The sequence below is a fragment of the Chaetodon trifascialis genome, chromosome 17 (genome assembly GCF_039877785.1).
Source record: "Chaetodon trifascialis isolate fChaTrf1 chromosome 17, fChaTrf1.hap1, whole genome shotgun sequence".
Classification (NCBI taxonomy): domain Eukaryota; kingdom Metazoa; phylum Chordata; class Actinopteri; order Chaetodontiformes; family Chaetodontidae; genus Chaetodon; species Chaetodon trifascialis.
The window spans coordinates 15,928,255-15,948,072 of record NC_092072.1 but is presented as its reverse complement, the minus strand read 5'-3'; the positions used below and the strand labels follow the sequence as shown (position 1 = coordinate 15,948,072).

At 42.4% G+C, this 19,818-nt stretch overlaps 1 protein-coding gene across 1 annotated transcript in view; it reads right to left on the bottom strand.

Annotated features, from left to right (window-relative positions):
- col16a1 (collagen, type XVI, alpha 1) overlaps positions 1–16,719 on the bottom strand; it is a 64,046-nt gene extending 47,327 nt beyond the window's left edge. The window contains exons 1-3 of the mRNA XM_070985397.1: positions 16,613–16,719; positions 5,603–5,671; positions 5,397–5,514 (exon numbers count right to left, since the gene is read on the bottom strand). Of these exons, the coding sequence (XP_070841498.1) occupies positions 5,397–5,514; positions 5,603–5,671; positions 16,613–16,688 (263 nt within the window). The 5' untranslated portion in view covers positions 16,689–16,719. The remainder of the gene's footprint in view (positions 1–5,396; positions 5,515–5,602; positions 5,672–16,612) is intronic.
- Between the last annotated feature and the right edge of the window lie 3,099 nt (positions 16,720–19,818).

Here is a 19,818-nt window from a genome sequence, read left to right as displayed (position 1 = left end):
CCCCTGCCCCCCCACCCTATTTTTCCCTTCTTGCCTGTCTCCTCACATTGTGACTGCAGCCAGCAGTACAATGCAAAGCCCGCTGTGTGTAACCCCCTGGCATTAATTTTCATAGCAGATACAGTCCGGCAAGTCTCATCGCTCAGTTTTGGTCAAGGGCATCTAAGCGCACAAATATATATATATACACACGCACACACACACATATACACACAAATATTCAGTGCATGGGTGTGTGAAGATGTATTGAGAGATGAAGGGCTCACAAACAAGTCCGGTGAAATGCATGCTCACTGAGATGGTGAACACTCTGAAATGCTCTTTTTCTCTCTCTCTCCCTCTTTGCACAAACACACACACATACCTATACAGTTGTGTCTCGACCACTTCTGAGGACATTACATAGACTTACATTCAGTTCCTGGAGACTTAAATTAACTATAACCACTACTTGCCGGACCTTGACTCAAAGTCTTCACGCCACAATTAATGATTTAAAATACGTGAACTTGCATTTTGTCCCCCATAAAGAAGGCGAGTTCCCACAATGTGACTGCGTAAACACATTTATGCCCCCACAACATGGGTAGAACACATCCACATCCACACACACACACACACACACACACACACACACACACACACACACACACACACACACACACACACACACACACACACACACACACACACACACACACACACACACAAAATTGTTGATGCTGGCAGCTGGTTTTCCACTCTTAGAAGTAGGGTGACAGTGATTTATGACTGAGGGAAGATCCAAGGGAAAACAGTCAACTACAGGACGTCAAAACAAAGAGAGGATGAGTAGGAGAAAAGGTGAGAAAGAGAAAAGGTTGAACCTGGAGACCGGGGGGCACTGGGGGGGGGGGGAGTGCGGGTAGAGAGAGAGAGAGAGAGAGAGAAAGAGAGAGAGAGAGAGAAAGACAAAGAGAGACAGAGGAGAGAAAACTACTGTGAGTGACCAAGAAATTCTGTTATATTATGTAAATTTATGAAAGTCTGACATTAACTACTTTGTGGAAAAAGTGTCTGGATAGACGATATGAAGATGGAAAGAGTGAGTGTGTGCCAGATAGCGATACAGACAGATGTTTAGAGAAAGAAAGAAAGACACAATGTTGAAAATAGAGTTGCTTTGCTGTCGATTAGTGACATGAGCTGCAGGGCAGAAAACCACTCACAAACTATTGACTTTTAAGTTGAAAGTACCTCACCTTGGCCGATAACATTCACAGTGCTGGAAAAAAACACACATAAACACCACAGACACACACCTACATACACACAATCGTGCAACAGGGAGATAAATCACTCAGTATGGGCCAGACAGATTCAGATCTAGCCTCTCCCAACTCTGAGAGAAAGTTACTTCTGCTCCTCTTGTTTTTTTTTTTTGGTTAAAAAAAAAAGTCAGTGCAAACCAGAGAGGCACAGGGGAGGAGGGGAAGAGGAAATCTAATGTTGAAAAAGCAGATCTCTGGTTTAAGATGGGAAAATCACCTGGAGAGGTATATAAGCACCCTTATACCGGGTTCTAACTGTGCTGAAATCAACTGTTTTCAGTGGAGAGTGTTTCTGTCCCTGAATGTATTATACACACCTGACTGATAGGAATTTTAAACAGCTCGACGCTGAGATGTAAAAGAAAGAATAAAGTTTCAAGCTGTAGTGGCCAAATGTTAGACACAGCAGTTTTTCCCAATGGCCATCTTCTACTTTTTCTATTATTTTAAAGAATATGTGTACAACTTTAGGAAGAAAATGAACTGTGACAGCAGCCCGTACCTTGACAACTGTTATGAGAAGTATACTTTGGATATGGGAATTTATGTACTGGTGATGGCATCCCGCTGGGATTAATATCACCACTGTCAGCACAGGCCCAAGTCTTTTCCAGGCCCTTAGCGACATGCTATTCACCTGTCGAACACAAGGCTAGTCTACAGCCATGTGAGGCTATAATTAAGCATGCTGATGTTTGGCAGGCAAAATGTTTACCAGGTTCCCCATCTCAGTTTTGTGTGTTGCTTTGCTAATTAGTAAAAGTTGAAATGTACTCTTATTCAAGCATGTGAAGAAGAGTACATGAGTCTTTGGAGATGTTATCCCAAATGTAACCACTGTTGAGACATTTCGCTCAAAGCCACATATGTAAGAGTCATGCTGGCACTAGATGAAGTGTCAGGGGGTCGCTAATGCCATTCACATTCATCTTCTGGGCACCATGAATGTACAAAATGTCATGTCAGTCCTTTTGATGGTCCAGACACTACACTAAAAGCCAAACATGTCTTTTAAGAAGGAAAAGTGAGGAGGAAAAGTAACTTGAATTTATCCTCTGCAGACCATGAATGTCTGTATAACATTTCATGGTAATCCTTATGGCTAAGAGCTGCTTAGAGACCAAAGTGGTGGAATGACTGACCTACTGCCACTGTCATCCCTAGAGCCAGGCTTATGGGATGCCAGAAAAAAGTTCAGCATATTCAGACAGGAAATCACCCCCTCTTCCACAAATGAAAGCTGAAACATCTCTGTAAAAAGTACACCACCGTCTCCTCATTGACTCATATCCCCTATCTGCCTTCTGCATTTGTTTTCTAAAAATGAAATCACGATTCTGCCCTTTAGCTTTTCTCTTATTCACCTCCTACATGTTTGCACCAATGCCCTCAGCTTTGCATCTTTGGTTGTTTATAATTTGGTTGATTTTTAAAAAAAATAAAATTAACTCTACAGTTGATCCTCCATAAATGAAACCCCCCTCTAAAAAAACATGCATGAAGATCACCACTTGACCAGTGGTGACGATAAAGAAACTGGGTCCCCGGGCGCCGGTCAGCTGGCAGCCCACCGCTCCTGTTCTGCCGCAGAGGAAGGACTTACCAAGGATGGGTCAAAAGCGGAGAATTTCACCAAGCATGGCGTGTGTGTCTGTATGTGTGTGCATGTACTGTGTGGCATGACTAATAAAGGATGTCTTTCTTTCTTTTCTTTCTTAAAGATCTGCAGCAAAATGCTTAATGTATAAGCAAACTGTAAATTATACCACTTTTGCTGATGCGATAACAAGTACTCATTACATTCATTCATAAATAGTTGTGATCTTGGCCTCATGCCATGATATCACAGATTTGCTTCCCGTCTCTCCTACACTCCATATCTGCTTAAAAGAAACAGGCCCAAAGCAATCAAATCACATTTCACTGGAATTAAAATGCATGTGTCCAGCTGTGACTGGTGCCCATTTCACTGTCAGCAAACAACTGAGAGAGGTGAGAGACAAGTAGCTTCATCTGGCTGTCACTCATCTGCGTTAGCTTGGATTATCTGAATGGATTAGCCTCTGATACAAAGCAAAACGCTGCTTTCCAATTACTTTACACACGTCTCACACTTCAGTCAACCTCACCAGCGAAGAATTATAAAGCTGCTTGAGTGACAGGGAGCCTGTGCTGGGAGGGCGCCGTGTATTATACAATTTCAGAAACACAGTTTATACCCTAGGACTTGAAAAGATGCCGCAACTGCACACGCGCACATGCACATGAACACACGCTCACCATTGCACACAAGGACACACATGTATAAATGCTGAGCACAGTCGTACTGTTACCAAGAGAAAAAGCCACAGAACAAGCCTGAGGGTTTGTTCTGATGCATTCACTTATTGCCTGGATTTAAACCTTTAACCCTCTTGTTCCCTCACTGCTACATCCCTTAATCGCCCATCTGTTCTCCACCTCCACTCTTCTTTTATAAATGCCTGAAACCCTTCCATACAATGCAATTTAAGTAGGAAAGAGTGGAAAAAAAAGAAAAGCAAAGCATTATGGGAAGCATTATGCCTAACTGATGCTGACATTGAGTCGTCTGTGATTCTGTCTGCTTTTCAGAGTGGCAAGAAGGCAAAGGGGGAAAAGGCAAATGGAAAAAACCAAGCTTCGCTTTCTTTCTGTTTAGTCAGTTTGAGAAACATGAACACAAGATCGGAAGTTTTATGTCGAGAGAGAAGCAGACTGAAGCGCAGCTGACAGGCAAGGCTTATGTGCAAACACTGATTATTCTCTGCCCGAGTTAAGTCACCTAGGTAGCGTTCTTCAGCAAAGCCCTCGATAGCATTAAAATTTCAATAAACACTGCACCATAACAAAATCCCAAATCGGCAGCAGAGAAGAGATAGAGAATGGTGTTCCTGTCCTCTCTGTGTGGTTAAAGGCAAAACACAAACATCTTGGATTTTTCTCTTTGGCTCCAAAGATACTGATTTCCTGAGAAGTGACAGTTTTTTAGTCTTCCCCCCTTTTCATAAGGACAACTACTCTCTAAGCCTGTGACAAACAATATATGTGACACTTTTAGAACAATATGTCTCTACCGAAAAAGACTGTTTTGTAGACAGATTTATCGGGCCTTCAAGCAAGTGGAGCTCACAGCGCTGGACAGAGTGATAAAATACTCTAGGCTGACCCAATTGGCAAGTTCTGAAAAACTGCTTTATCGGTGGGTAGAAAGAAGCTCAGCCGCCTGAAAACCAGCTATAATTCACTAGAACTGAAAAAGAAAAAAAGAAAAGAAAGAAAAGTGGACTGAAAAACAGCCAGCCATAACCCTAATAAGCACTTGTCACGCAATTCCAAACATAATCTACACCCAACTGCTGTGTAATAACGACATGAAAACCCAGTAAAGTATAATTAAACCATGTCAAGCTGCAAAACCATGTTGTGCAAGGAAGATGTGCTCAGTTGGATTTTACAGTATGGCTGCAGGTCTCTTCACCCAGAAACAAGCTCAGAACAAGCCTGGGCTCTCGAACACCGCTATTAAATTCATACCCTTGTAACTCTTTTATTTTTTTACAAGCATCAGCATCATGTCAAGTCATTAAGGCATCACTCCTATAGTTTGTGCTCAAGCAAATAAGCCAGGCATTTCATAAGAAAAACTACTTACAATAAGTACATGCGGCCACAACCGGAAAACCAAAAGGCTGTTACAGTGCAGCTTTACAAGCCAGTGTCAGTGGTGAGGGAAATTAAGTGGTATTTCTGGAAATGCAATCAGAGTTTGACCCATGGTGCATGGTTTACCAAGTGCACGCTTTATGCTACAGTCATTGGACAGTGCTGACATGTTGAGCGAGGGTTCAGAGGCTGATTAGCCGTAGGGTGTTCAGTCTCTCTTTGTTCAGACATGGCATAAAAAATGCCAGAGCTTGTCGACATAGGCCTACAGAAAGCTGAAAATCCAACAGAACTTCCTGTAATACATTCCCTGCTACCTAAAGCTGTACACATAGCGCAAGACGCGTTTTATCTGCAGGTGCTCGGAAAAGAGCAAGTGTGGGACATGTACTGTGAACTTACTCGGTGGGGCGTAGGAGTGCAGTCTTGCCCAGGCGGAGGATGACAGGTCCTCGAGGGTTGCGGATCTTCTTGACATCTGCACTCTTGAGCAGGGAGAATCGCCTCACCAGATTAAATCCTGACAACAAATGGCATACATCAGCGCCCACATAAATAAAACTCAGAGAAGGATATGTCTGTTTGCATATCAGAACTCGTCTTTTCACCGGTGATATTGTGCCTGGCCGTCTGAGGAAACTTCCATTCATCCACTTGTAAGGACGGGCATTGTACATCTGCGGAGGCAAAGGAAATAAGAAGTCAAAAAAGTTAGTGTGTATAACAGCAAAAGCCTTGAAATGTACAATAATTCAAGCATTCATGAGCTGTCAAGAGGAGCACATCAGTCTCTGGAGAAGTTATCCCAAATATAACCTTTCACACTTACTGCTGGGTGAAATGGGCAGAGTTTACGTGAGAGAGAACAAGCAACTTCAAACACACACACATTTGAAAGGAACAGAAATATTGATCTGGAAGAAAGAGAGATGGAGTTGGTGGGGGTGAAAGACAAGTCAAAAAAAGAGTGTAAAACACAGAGAGCGAGATGAAATGAGGGCAAAGCTGCGCAGGGAGGAACACAACCCGGTCTGACAGGTTGTCTAGCACCAAGCTTGTCTGTCGTGGTAGCCTCTGTTTGATGGATATGTTCTCACCCTGTCAGGGGAGGTTACAGAGAAAAGTGTTGCCTGTCAGAGCGAGCGGGAGATGTGAGACGGAGTAGAAAAACTGGGCAAGTACAGGTAGACATGAACCCTGTGAATCACTGTGATCCACAGTTAATTGATCTCTTTGGGGCCAAGGACCAAGGCCTCGGGCCAGACGTTCTGGAGGGCACAGTTTTCAAAAAAGTGGATTTTTTTTCTTTGATTATTTTTACCATGACTGCAGAAAATCTGAAAGCAGGTGGTGCCCTACGCTAACCAAAAATAAAACTTGATCATTTTCTCTGAGCTGTTGCTGTCAGTTGTAATCTAAATTATTAACATGTGAGCTGAAGGTTAGATATTTTAATTTAACCTCATTCATTGGCCTTGTTTTACCACTCATGCTGAAATAATGTCCATGCGGACCAAATAAGAGTGATTCTCTGTAACTAATGAGAAGCAAAAAATACAAAGTAAAAGAGTAAGGGCTAGCTTTACCTCCATGTTTATTTGCTCTAAGGTAAGCTGCAAACATTAGCATGACTGGCTAACCAGCAAGATAAAGTCTTGTGTTATTTCCAGAGTTGAGAGACCATAAGCTATATTGCTATACATGTTCCTTCAGAAAAACACTCAAACAGCTGCACTAGCATTAGATAGTACTAACTTTGCCTTTTCTCATGTAAAAGTGCAGCATACTGTTAAAATTCAAACATTAAAGCATAATGTAACCACTGCTGCTTATGCAAGCAGGTTTTCACACAGCTAGCTTTTGTACCATCAGACGGAAAGATTCAAAAGTCAGCTGGAGATAGTGCTAGCATTAGCTTATGCTATAGCAGGTAAAATCTGTTTATTTCAGGACATTTAAGGAGACAAAATAAATGATATTTGATACAATTGACCTTTGTGTTAATGCAAGAACAGAAAGCTTGACAAACATGCTAACAGCCATGAAGTGCTGCCAACTCTGATGAGCACAAGGCTTACGCAATTGACACAGATCTCACGCCACATGTGCCTTTTCTCACACTGATATTAAATCTTTGTTTCCTCCAGTGATACATATTTTTTTTCCCCCAAGGGCTTAGGCAGCATTTTTCCACCATTCGTTATCAATCATCAAACTGAAAGTGTGCGACACCAAATAATTCACTTTCTGTGGTCAAGCTAATCAGCTTGCTGTCATGAGTATAGCAAGGTTGGAGAGACTGCCATGTTAGCACTGTTTGCACCGTGCAGCTCAATGCATCTCTGCTGCAGTTATTCTAACATTAGTCAACAATGGTTCAATTTGCAGGGGGTATTCACCTTTATCACTGAACAACTTTTTATCTCTATGGGCGAGAGTGTTTATGGTGTGGTGGGGGTGGCGGGTGATGGATTTCAATAATTGACCATGGATGTCAATCTTTTTAACATGCCCAGTGTGCAATGGTCGTTGTGGTGGTTATGGTGGTGGTGTTACTCGAGGTTATTGAAGGGAAGAAGACGAAAGCCTGAAGAAAAAGTTTTCTTTCTTAGACACCGAGTATAAAAATGCATTTCAAACAGAAGTAATGTTTTTCTGTCGCCTAGTTTTAAGGATTCAGTGTGATAAAGTTGTTAAGAATGTCTTTGACGAAACAGTCAGTGCACTGCATGGTGGGCTGCCTTGAACGTGCAATGCCAGCACACTATCTGTGTTTCCAACCACAATTTCACTTTATCCAGGCTGGAAGTCTCATCAAAACAAGGAAAGAGCCTAATATAAAATAATAACATCTAACTGACTTTAATTAAGAGCTAGGAATTTAATTTCACGGAGGCCGGCGCAAGAAAGAATTAAATCACATTTAGCGCTTCATCACCTATTATCAAGTTCATCACTTGACACCCTGCAGCTTCTGCTCATCTTGGTTTAAAAACACAAAGACCGTTTCAAAACAGAGCAAATTTCAGCGTGTCTGCCTGCAGTCTGTCATTCTCTGTCTACAAATACAAGTCAAGGTGCGGAAAAGAGATGTCAAACAGCGGTGTTGTGGGAAGCCGAGAAAAACTCGAGATGAAAAGTCAAAGAAATATCCCGATTTGAATGTTTTACCTGAACAAAGTAACAGATACCGGTGGAGAGTACAGGAAACATCACGCACAAGTTTAGAGTCTTCTGAGCCCTTTGATACTCTCACACACTATCTTCACACACACACACACACACACAATCACACATACTGTATTTATATCTTGACTGGTCCATCGTGAAATCTTATCTGCTGACACAGCACAAAGTGCACTCTGCAGTCTCACAAAGACATGGCTTCCTTTTAAAGACATACATATTCACACACACATACACACACATACCAAGAACTTATCCTCACATCTCCCATTGCAGGTTTTTTGAAGTCAAGAGATGGTAAGACACTTTCCTCACCATTTACTCTTTCTTTTTTCTCATTCTTTTGTTGTTGTTGTTGTTGTTGTTCTTCATCACTGCCCCATTTCCATCAGACAGAATCAAGATGAAGGCTTTGTCAAGAGTAATCGTTGCTGGAGGGCAGCAGAATGAAGTAAAATAAAAACAGAGAACAGAGAAGGCGGAGAGAGGGAAAGTGAAGAGGAGGGCATGGGAGGTGAGAGAGGTGTTGCTTGACAAAAAGCAACCTGCCCTTAACACCTGGACAAGCACTGCTGACGCTATTTATTTATTTATTTTTTTTCTTTTCTGAGGTCATGTCAAGACTGGCTATCTGCAGCACCTCTATCCTGAGACAAAGACAAGACAATTTTTATTTTATTTTTTAAACCTAAAGACTGTGCCATCTCTCCTATGTCCATTTTAAGACATCTCAGACTCATGCTCTATGTTGCATGACTTGACCCAACTTTCATCAGTTTTAGCATGCTTATAGCTCAATATCCTTCAGCAGTTCAGCTGTACAGCAGACTGAAAGCATTAGCATGGCATGCTATAGCATTAGTTTCACACAATACAAAGATGTTAACTTCCCAACTTGAAACTTTAGTATGCTAACATGTAAGCGCAGAGTTCAAAATATAGCTGAGGTTCATGAATTAGAGCTACAGCTAACAAAGTACACCTGACCCCCCTCTTCCCACACATACTGTCAAGAAGAACAGAGAAGGATCTTGGCCATCATGAGGTGAACCACACACTAACATCAGCAGCTGAGACTCAGAACATCAGCACAATGTGGGGGAGTTGAGAAAACTTCGAGTTTATGGAAATGTATGCTGATGTGCAGGACTGACAACCAACAGCCTCGACTCCACTCCACTGTGCAAGAGAACTTTAACAAATCGGAGGATAGCTGATAACAGTGCAGTGGCTCTCAGACCAGGAGGCGCCCCCCTCGCGGGCATAGATGACCAGGGAAAAAATATGGAGTGAAACTAAGTTGAATGGATAGGATATATGTAGAAAGAGTTTTAAAAACGTAAAGCAAAACAAGAATTTGCTGATGCCACTGTGTTGGCATTTCATTCAGGAAAATGAAACCTGGGTTCTTTTTTTATTAGTTGCTCCGTGGATAGTTGGTAATTATTAACAAAATCTGTGGGGTGGGAGGACATGACATTCTGTCTGCTTGTGAAGGAGGGCATGTAACTTGAAACCTGGATCTGATCACCGAGGAATCTTCATCAGATAGCTGATAGCTTTATCAGAAGGTTTTCACTGTAAACAGCTGCGAGCTGTGAAACCAAAACAAAGTGCTGAAAGATGCTAAGATGTCCCCTGAGAGGAACTGCAGCTGGATGATAGACAGAGAATTATTCTCTGTGGGCTTATGAGTATGGGTGACCTAGAGTTAATAGAAAAATATTTCCTTTAAATGGTAACAGGAGCATAAATTTTACAAAATGCGTGGAAACAGCTTGTTCAAGAAATGAACTACCTTGTCGTCTGCCAGTGTAGTGGCAACATCAGAGACTAACGAGGCGTAAGGCTGAAAATGACAAAACCAGATGAGGCTGAGCTAAGCCACAGCTTAGACTGATGGACACTGAGCATAAAGTCAAAGGTAAAATTGAAAAGCTGAGGCTGAGATGTTCTACAGAGGTCACAAGAGGTTATCTACTGTCTGATCTCGCACACTGATAAATCAGAAACCACTTTCAATCACTTCATAGCACCTTTAAAGCTCTGAATCACGTTAAATGCTGAGTTTACTTGTAACACTGACAGACTTTTGCTCATACTCATGGTAGAAAGCAGCTGTTTCTACAGAACTCAGAGGATGGGTGATATTTTAGTGGACTGTTGCGTACCCAGGCACTTTGGCAGAGGACACACTGCGGAACTTGAACCCCATTTCCTCTCAAGCTGTGATCAAAGGAAAGCATTTGCTTGTTGACAAGCTAATTAGCACATAGTATGCGTGCCACTCCAGGATCCTGCTAGTAGCTGCGTGTAGCCTTAAAGAGATTGGATGGTGTTGGCTGAGTTCACTTCCTCTTTGATGGGATGTGTTTGAGTCTTGCCAAAGCAGGTAATGATACTACACTGGCAGTCATGCAGTGCACTGCTGTGAGAGTTCCCCCAAGTCTCCCCCTTGCCAAAGATAAAAATTCAGGACATTTTAGGTCTTTTAGAGAAGTGAAGCACTATTTTTTGATGTATACAGACTTACGCTTAACCTGGAGGGCGTGCAAATGAAATGTGTCAGACAAGGAGAAACCTGGAGGATTTGACTATTGTGAATGGGTCCAGAGTGTCAGGAAACTCAAAAATAGCATGCCTTCAGGCCAATGAGCAGAGAAAGCTCTACTCCTCAGGCACTCATTATGACAAAGAACAAAACAGGTGTACAGCACTACCTCAACTCTAGCTGACCCACTGCATTATCCTAGCTAAAATAAGTAGTGTGACATTTCTTGGATTGTGACTGATATTTAACAACCTTCAGAGGGTTTAGGAATCAATGGCCTGATCTACCAGTGCTTTGTTGTGGCCTAGGTACCCTGAAACCAACTGCCTCTGAGTTTTAATTCTGTTTCCTTAGCAGCAAACACTTGGCAGAGTGCTTTCATTAGGGGGAAGAGGTCAGAAGTGTGCTCCCAGTGTCAGAGTGTGTGGTGTGTGGGTTGTAATAAGAGAGGCTATGGTCGTTATTGAATGTGCTTCACAATGAGGCATTCTAAGATAATTGGCCTGGGCTGCTGATCAGCAGAAAGTCAGGCTCAGAGGGTGAATCCTCCATCTTCTGAAACTATTAAACACATGCAACATACAGGATGAAAAAGCATGCTGGGTAATGTGGTTGACAATTGAATACAATGATTCAGAGCGGCCAATGCGTGGCTAACATGGGGGGTGGGGTGGGATTGAAACAGAGGGAGAGTGTGTGTCTCACTTGCCCTCCAAGCCAAATGAAGCAGACAAGAGAGAGCTTTCCTGGTTGGTTTCCAGAGATAAAACTGCAGCACAGAGGAGTGGAAAGACTTAAAACGCTGCATTTCAGATGGATGAGCTCACTCATTTTCCCCTTGTAGGCCTCTGGCCCACATTCAGTGCACTCTCTCAAGCTCTCTCTCTCTCTCTCTCTCTCTCTCTCTCTCTCTCTCTCTCTCTCTCTCTCTCTCTCTCTCTCTCTCTCTCTCTCACTCACACACACACACACACACACACACACACACACACACACACACACACACACACACACACACACACACACACACACACACACACACACACACACACACAGACTTGACTCATGACACACACAAATTTACAAGCTTTTCACAACAATAAACTTGGACAGGACATGCAAAAGTCTGAACATCTCTCAAATTAGATCTTCTGTTTGACATAATGTCTGGCATCCCGTGTGTTACATATACAATTTGGGTAGTGAGGCTGGGTTAGACCATCACAGAAAGGAAACTGGCTGTCAAACATTTTCAATTATTTTTCTGACCGCATTAGTCACTTGTTGGTCATTTTCATGCACTGTGCAGTATTGAGATGTGACTCGATACTACTTTACTTAATGGTGTTTTAAGGTTATCGCTTGCCGATTATGCTTTTTTTCCAGCAGTTCTTTTTCTTCAGAGAGTATTGGCACCACAAGACAGGCTCATTCATGAAGCAGCAGCCCTCAAGCAGTTACATGGTCATCGAGGGTTTTGCTCAAGTTCATTTCTGGCCAGTAATGTTCAGGCACTGCCCGTTACAGCTTACAAACTAGCCTCATCACACCCTGAAGGTTACCCATCAGCTCTAAAAACTGCCCATCAGCAGTGGAGTCAGAGTAATTAATGCTTAAGGGTCCGCTTCAAATTCTCTAAAATAAAAATGTCAACATGGCATGCTATGGTCTTTACAAAATTAATGCTCAATAACATTACTTTCAAGACTCCGTCTAATGAGTGCTTAAAGCTGCACATCTCAATATTTTATATTAAAAATGGATAATGATGATAATGTGATAGGGGGATACACACACAGTGGTAGCAAACCCAAATTTATCACCTGATTCTGCAGTTCCTGCCAGCTCTACAGTGCAATTTCACATCTTTTGAACTGATAGTTTTGTTTTTCTGACCTGTAACTTCAGCTTCACTGCGGTCATCAACCTCGATTCCAGCAGCAGCAGCAGCAGCAGCAGCAGGCAGCTGCTTTCAGCAAAAAAGCTCTGATAAATCCACTGTACAATACTGCCCAGCATGAAATGGCAGACAGACAAAGTTAGTGACTTGCTGGAGAAGAAAGCGAAGGATTTAGCAGCTAAAGAAGCACACATTTTTCACAGGAGCTGGTGGAGTCCAAAATAGAACTAAAATGAGAGTGAACTCCGTCAGTGACTCCCAACACAGCTCAGTGTGTGACTGCATTGTACATTGTTTTCTGGTGTTTTATTATATGTTTTATGTTTTGGTTGAAATTAGTCCTGTTCTACATGTGCGTGTGTGTATGTGTGTGCTCCTAAATGTGTTTTAAATGTGCATTTACTTTATTGCTGAGCCTTAGTTACTCAATACAATAAGACAATAACCTTTTTTTTCTAGTTCTAAAAAAACTCTTTAATGGTATTTTAATACATAGAAAGTCTACTGCATGTGAAGGAATATTTTACTTACTGTTAACTCGTTATTAGTTAGGAGTGGGCGATATACTGGTTTTGTCACCGTCACCAATATGGATTTTAGAATACTGTCATTACTGTGCTAAAGGTTTAAGCATATTAAAAACAATGTGCTTTACTGTGGCTGCGATAGCATGCAGTAGAGAGCTATGTATGTATGCACTCATAGAACTGGAGTTACATCCAGTAACTACTATTCTCCTTGCTATAATGCCGAAGATGTGGAAGGTAACATTATGATCAAAGCACGCCAATTTCTCTGCTGTTGACTGCAAGAATGAAAACAAAAATCTTCATCTACTCCCACCATCTGAGGAAGTGGAGACCCAGTGGATTAACTTGATGCAAATGTCCCCACAACAGCTGGAAAACTCTTATGCTATATTTGAACTAATCTTTTTTTTCTGACTGCTTTGAGGGCCAATAGAAAGCAGGACTGCCATCAAACTTAGAACCGTTATTCTGCTGACTAGCCTGTTGTATTTGGCGTTAGCATGCTCCACAGCTAATGTGGCTAGTACCATCTATTGTAGACCAACACGCCTGAGCAATGCTGGCGTATTTCATATTGAGGAGAGTAAAGAGAAATTGTGTAAATGTTAAGCCTCAACTGAAGCCAGTAGTAGCTTGAGTGTGGGAAACTGTTTTTTCACATAGCATTTTGTGTCATCTCACACAGCCAGAGCTAACGTTATCTCCACACCTCATACTGCAACACAAGCTCAGCTGGTTTTGTTGTTACAGGAAAGCTCCCTCTCTGCTGTGTGCTGCGTGGGTATGTGTGTGTGTGTGTGTTGCTGCCGTATGTAAATGTGCTTGATAGACATGACCTGTGGTACACTGACTGCTGTACTTACATAATATACTTTGGGTTTCTTCCCAAATAAATGCTGTTGAGATGACTAATCCCATTTCTTGCAGAAAAGAATCACATTACATTTACTAATTAACCCACATTAATGGGCAGGTTACTCCTTCCAAAATACATGTAGGTCTACACCTCATTCATTCCTATTTGAAGCCAATAAATTATTGTTTAACTAATTTTCTCCTTCTTAGGACATGTTTCCTTACATTGCTGACAGAATGAAAAGAGCTGGAATCGTGTTTTGAGTGGAGTATCCCTTTTATTTCTGCATTCTGCACCATTGCTGTAAAAAAAGGAAAGAAAATAATAATACTGTGATATAAATTGTAGGTCACACTCCCCAGCCCTCGTATAAATATGGGGCCAGAGACTGTAATCAGTATCATTATCAGAATACAAGTAACACAGATGGTGTGATCGTTTTCATCCTCACGACAAGAAAGAATTTAACTTTTCCAGGCACAGTAATGCGTATCTGTTTTTGCTGCAAGCTGATTTTCTTCTCTAAATCCTGTTTGTGTGCAAATAAGCTTATTACTAATACAATTCAATGGAACCAGAAAACATACAACTTAGCTCAAACACAGACAGAAGGAAACTGAGTCAAAACAAATCAATACATAAATCCATTACTTCAGAGCGTGCAGGGTCTGTGGTGCACAAAAAAAACCATATCAGCAACACTTTGCCAAAGACAAGGAATTTCAGCAATTTAATGTAACTATGGGGGCTAGTCTCTCTGGCTGATACATTACAGAACTCCAGCGCAATCATCCGGCTCGACTCCTCAACACTAGTTTTACTTAAACCTGCTTTCTTGCTGTAATGTCAGCAAATTACCAGTAAGCAGAGATTCGGATGAGTCAGAGGAATAGTGATAGTGTGTGTGTGTGGTGCTTGCTGTGGCAAAGTGTTATAGACGCAGTTGAGAAAGCACTTTCCTCCAACCACTGGGGGAAAAGACTCTGGGGAGCGACAAGCTCAGACTCAGTCTCATCTGGAAATCTCTGACTAGGGTATCCCAAGAGGGACCCATCCTCCACAAAGCTCCCTTCAGAGCTCCACAAGCTTTGAGGATTGCACGGCCCCCTGAGTGATATCACAGGGCCGGCCCCTGAGAACACAGTGACAGTGTGATGTGGGAGTATGACAGTTCAGAACGAAATAAATAAATAAAACGAGACAACAAAAAAGATTTCTCTTCACCTCTCTGTCACTTGATTTCTTGGTTGTCTCTTTTTGTCTTGGTCTCACACACACACACACAAAAACACACACACCTGGGTACACATAGAAAGACGTGCACATTCTCTCCAACACACCAACAGACAAATAAGCTAGCATTTCTCATGTTTCTCCAATACAAATTTTCAGAAACTCAGAGTGATGGCCCATAAGCAGGAATATAACCGCACATTGTGAACACACACGCCTCCTTACCACAGCCTAACCAAACTGTAACCTACAGCCACCAGCGTGAAACGCACATAAGCTGTAATTACAGCCCAGTACCACTGCAGCCTTGGGCCCCATAAGACATAAGCTACAGGACAGGGTGCATGCACACACAGACACACACACAGACGGACACAGGTCCATCGAAGTCAGATGGGTTCCAAAGCGAGTTGGTCAGGCAAACAACTGCAGATTAAACATTTGAAAAAAGTCTCGGTTCTAAGAGTTATAATGGTTGGAGTCCTTTTAGCATTTAAATGAAGATATATAGGATTGTTCTGAGAAGCAGCTGGTTGAGAACAATTCGTCATTCATGGCCTTTACCATTTAAGATTTTTTATTCACCTTCATTGGTAGGCAGCAGTAATGCTGGAGGGATAAAGGAGTTTAATAGAGCTCCACATTCGCTGTAAATGCAATGCAGTGATTTTATTGCTTACACCCAATTTGGAATAAATGTTTATCTTCATCTTATTTAAAATCTTATTTTTGTTAAAGCGGTAGTTCAACAGTTCTTCGCTTGCTTGGAGAGAGTTAGATGAGAAGATTGATACTGACCTAAGGCCTGTGCGGTAAATATAAAGCTACAGCCGGCAGCCAATTATCTTACGTTAGTGCAAAGCCTGGAATGGATGTGAACAGCTAGTCTGGGTTGTGTCAAGTAACAAAATCCCCCTGACAGCATCAAAGCTCACTAGGTGACATGTTCCATCATGTTAGTTTAATCTGCACAAAAAACAGTATAAAGATTGCATGTTATGGTTTTATGTGGGGATTTGTGCCAGAATATTTGTTAGTGCAGAGACTTCCAGGTTGTTGCAAGACAAACAGTGGAGACTCCAACCAGCCACCCTGAAGCTCACTACGCTGCTAACGTGGCAAGCGTTAGAGGTGCTGAGATGTACAAAGCCAGGCTAGGCCTAGTGCATTTCCCCTGTTTCCAGTTTTCATGCTAGGCTAAGCTAACCAGAAGCTGGCTGTAGCCTTATATTTCAAGGACAGATATGAGGGTCCATCTTCTCCTTTATGTCTTGGCAAGGAGGCAAGATACATTTTTCCCATTGCATAACCACTGCTGAAGCTTATATTTTGGAAAACACCAGCAGAGAAGAGGAAACTCACCTTCCTCTGATGTCAGCGTGTCACATGATCCGAAGCTGAGGGCCAAAAGAGTCAGACAGGAGCAGAGAAGCCACATGGTTTCACTCCTCCAAAAACACCTCAGCTCAGCTCAGCTCAGCTCAGCTCAGCCACCAACTGATGGATGAACAAACAGAAAAAGAGAAAGTCAGAAAAGTCAAATCCTTCCCACATTCTGTCAGCATGCCATCCAGTCTGCTCACTCTGCCGACAGCTGCACATTATGCTTGACTTCTAAATAGACATTGATGTATATTTATGAGTCAGTCACAGTTGATGTGTTAATTATGTGGTATGATGCGGGCTTTGTTAGTGGCATATGAATTAACCAGAATGTCCCTCATTAAGGAGTGTAACTCTATAAAGTCTGATCATAATCATTATCCTGTCCATCTGGTTGCCCTTTGACTGGGCAGCTGCTACACACATACACACACACACTTAAATATGTTTGACAAAGTCCACTTAAGTGCACACACGCGTGACCCAAATCTAGAGAACTATTCTTAAAGTCAGAAAGAAAGTACAAATACTGCTGCAAACATATACCTACATAAACGCAAGACAACAAAGCAAAATGCACAATGCAAATGATTTGCATGCAGGCTGGTTGGTCCAGAGTCAAAGAGACAGTGGGGCCAAAACACACAAACACATCTGGAGACTATTCCACTGGAGCCATGGTTGTGTTGCACCAGATGCTTCCACGTGGCCCAACAACAAACACACACACACACACACACACACACACACAAACACACACAGAATCATGCACTGATTAAAATGTGTGCCACGTCTCAATAATCATTATATCCAGTCGCCACCGTCCCTCTCTCTCACTACAACTCCTTATTCATAAACACACATACAAGAATGCATGCAGAGAAACACACCCCCATGCCGCCCACTCTGACACGCATAAACACATTCCAGCTGACCTGGACTTGCCCTCAGCATGTGTGAGGACCCCATAACTCTGCAGTGTTTACAGGTACACCAGGGCCCTCAAGGCAGGCAGGCGAGCAGACTGTGTCTCTGTACACACACCTGTCCCGTCTGCCAGGAGAAATGACCCCCACACTCCCCCGGGGATACACAATGTGGCGCTCCTGCCCGGCCGAGGACATGGCGCGAATACCATCTAGCCTGACCCGACTGCCTGCAGCGGGCTGTTAACAGACAATGTGGTGGAGGACAATAATTCAAATTATGCTCTGAAATAACAGGGACAGCTTGACATGTCCCACATTGTGAATTATGCATTCAATTTTGGGGGCCTGGCTGCTTCCCTTGTTTCATTTTAAAAGGCCAGGTTACACTTTCACGAAAAGAGCAAGATCTTAGCATGATACTGTATAATCATGCTATGGCGCAATTTATCTGTGTGCACAACCGTTGGCTTTTTACGTAAAAGTAGCTGCAAGGTAAACAGCAAGAAGAATAGTTTTTTTAAAAAAAGTTTTCCCCTGCAGTTGGATGGGTGGAAGGTTAATCAAAGCCTTCGACGGCAGAGTTTGAGCACTCTAAAGCTGCAGCCATTATTATAGGCTTCATGCCACATGATCACAATAATAAGAAAGTTCAAACAGTACATAATACATAATGCATCACAGTCGAGAGAACACAGACTGAAGGAAAAGTTACAGCTCATTGCTATTATTGTCTGGCCGTAATCCAAAACAATTTAATAGGCTTCCTAATATGTGTTGCCATGGATGTCTCTCTTTCTCCTCTCTTTGCACTCCATCTGCAGCTTCACGGCCACCCAGCTGGCTATAGCAGATAAAGGCAGTACAGCGTTTAGACAACTGGGCTTGGCCGCTGGGCTGGCCATGAGCCCGGGAAGTAGGCCTGCGAGTGATCGGGTCACTGAGGACGAAGCCAATACAGGAAGGAAAACAATGACATATTTGAACGTCTTCCAACACAACAAGCCTGAAGACCAAAGCCAGACAGAAGTGCTGACCAACACTGACTTTTTCTTTTTTTTTTTTACAGCAATGTGTCTCCCTTGAAGCCGCAAAGTAGCTCAGCAGTCATTCTGGTTCTTGGTCCAGACCTATTGCCTATTTTCTATTTCCAGTACAGCTATCAGTTCCAGTGCTTTTTATGGCTGGAATAAATGGACAAAAGAGGCACTGATATTTTCCTATATAACAATGGAGGTCATTTGTGCTCAGTGCTAAGCAATGTTTGTTGTCACACATTTCATCATCATTGCCACTGCTTACAGATGGAACAGCACCAACACAAGCATGTTTAGACGAACACACACTGACAGAGTTAAATGAAACATGTCCTCCTGATGGCCTGACAAGAGAACTGCTTATTAGCGACCCAGACACGGATGATTAAATAACAGCGAACCAGCAGCCCACTGTTTAGACTACTTTGCATCTGTTTAAATGGGAGAACCTGGCATAAATGTGTCAGTCGTGATATTTGGGAATTCGCTGCCTTTCCAGCTGTCTCTCCAAGCGTACTACAGCAAGAAGATTGATGGACAGCTCACTCACAGGCTATTTGTTACCAATCTATCTCACACATACAAACACATAGTCAAGAGTAGTCCGGGTGCTGGGCTGTGAAAACAATCTTCGGATGTGTCTGTGAGGTTGTGACCCTTACTGAATCCTCCAGAGAAAGTTCTTTCTTAGCAGAGGGTGTGTAGGTAGGTGCTTCAAAGTTGACTGGAATGTAACCCTCAAACAGAAGACATGCATAATGAGAAGTTAGATGTGAATGCATTGCATATGTTCATTGACAAACAAAGACAATCTATATGTACAGTGCAGTATGTGTTACACAGAGGATAAATGAGGCAGAGATACTGTACAAAGACGGGGTGAGACAGATCATTAACTCTGTCAGACAAGCAGATAGGTAGAGAGATATAAATCCAAGAAGACAGTCAGGAGGCCAATCTGTTAAGTTGCTTTTGTTGTGAGTTGGGGTAATTTTTATTGTGAGAGAACCAAACTAATTGTTCAGCTGCTAACAAGCGATTGAGAAAGCGATTGAGAAAGTCTACAGCCATGCTAACAGTCTATGAGAAAGTACTTAAGGCCTAAGGCCTTTCTCAATATGCATTCTTCTCTGAACTTGTGTTCTTGTGTACTTCAGAAACGTCATCAGTCTCAGTCCAAGTACTGTTCCAATTCAAAAGTCAACATCTCGCCAAGTACAGT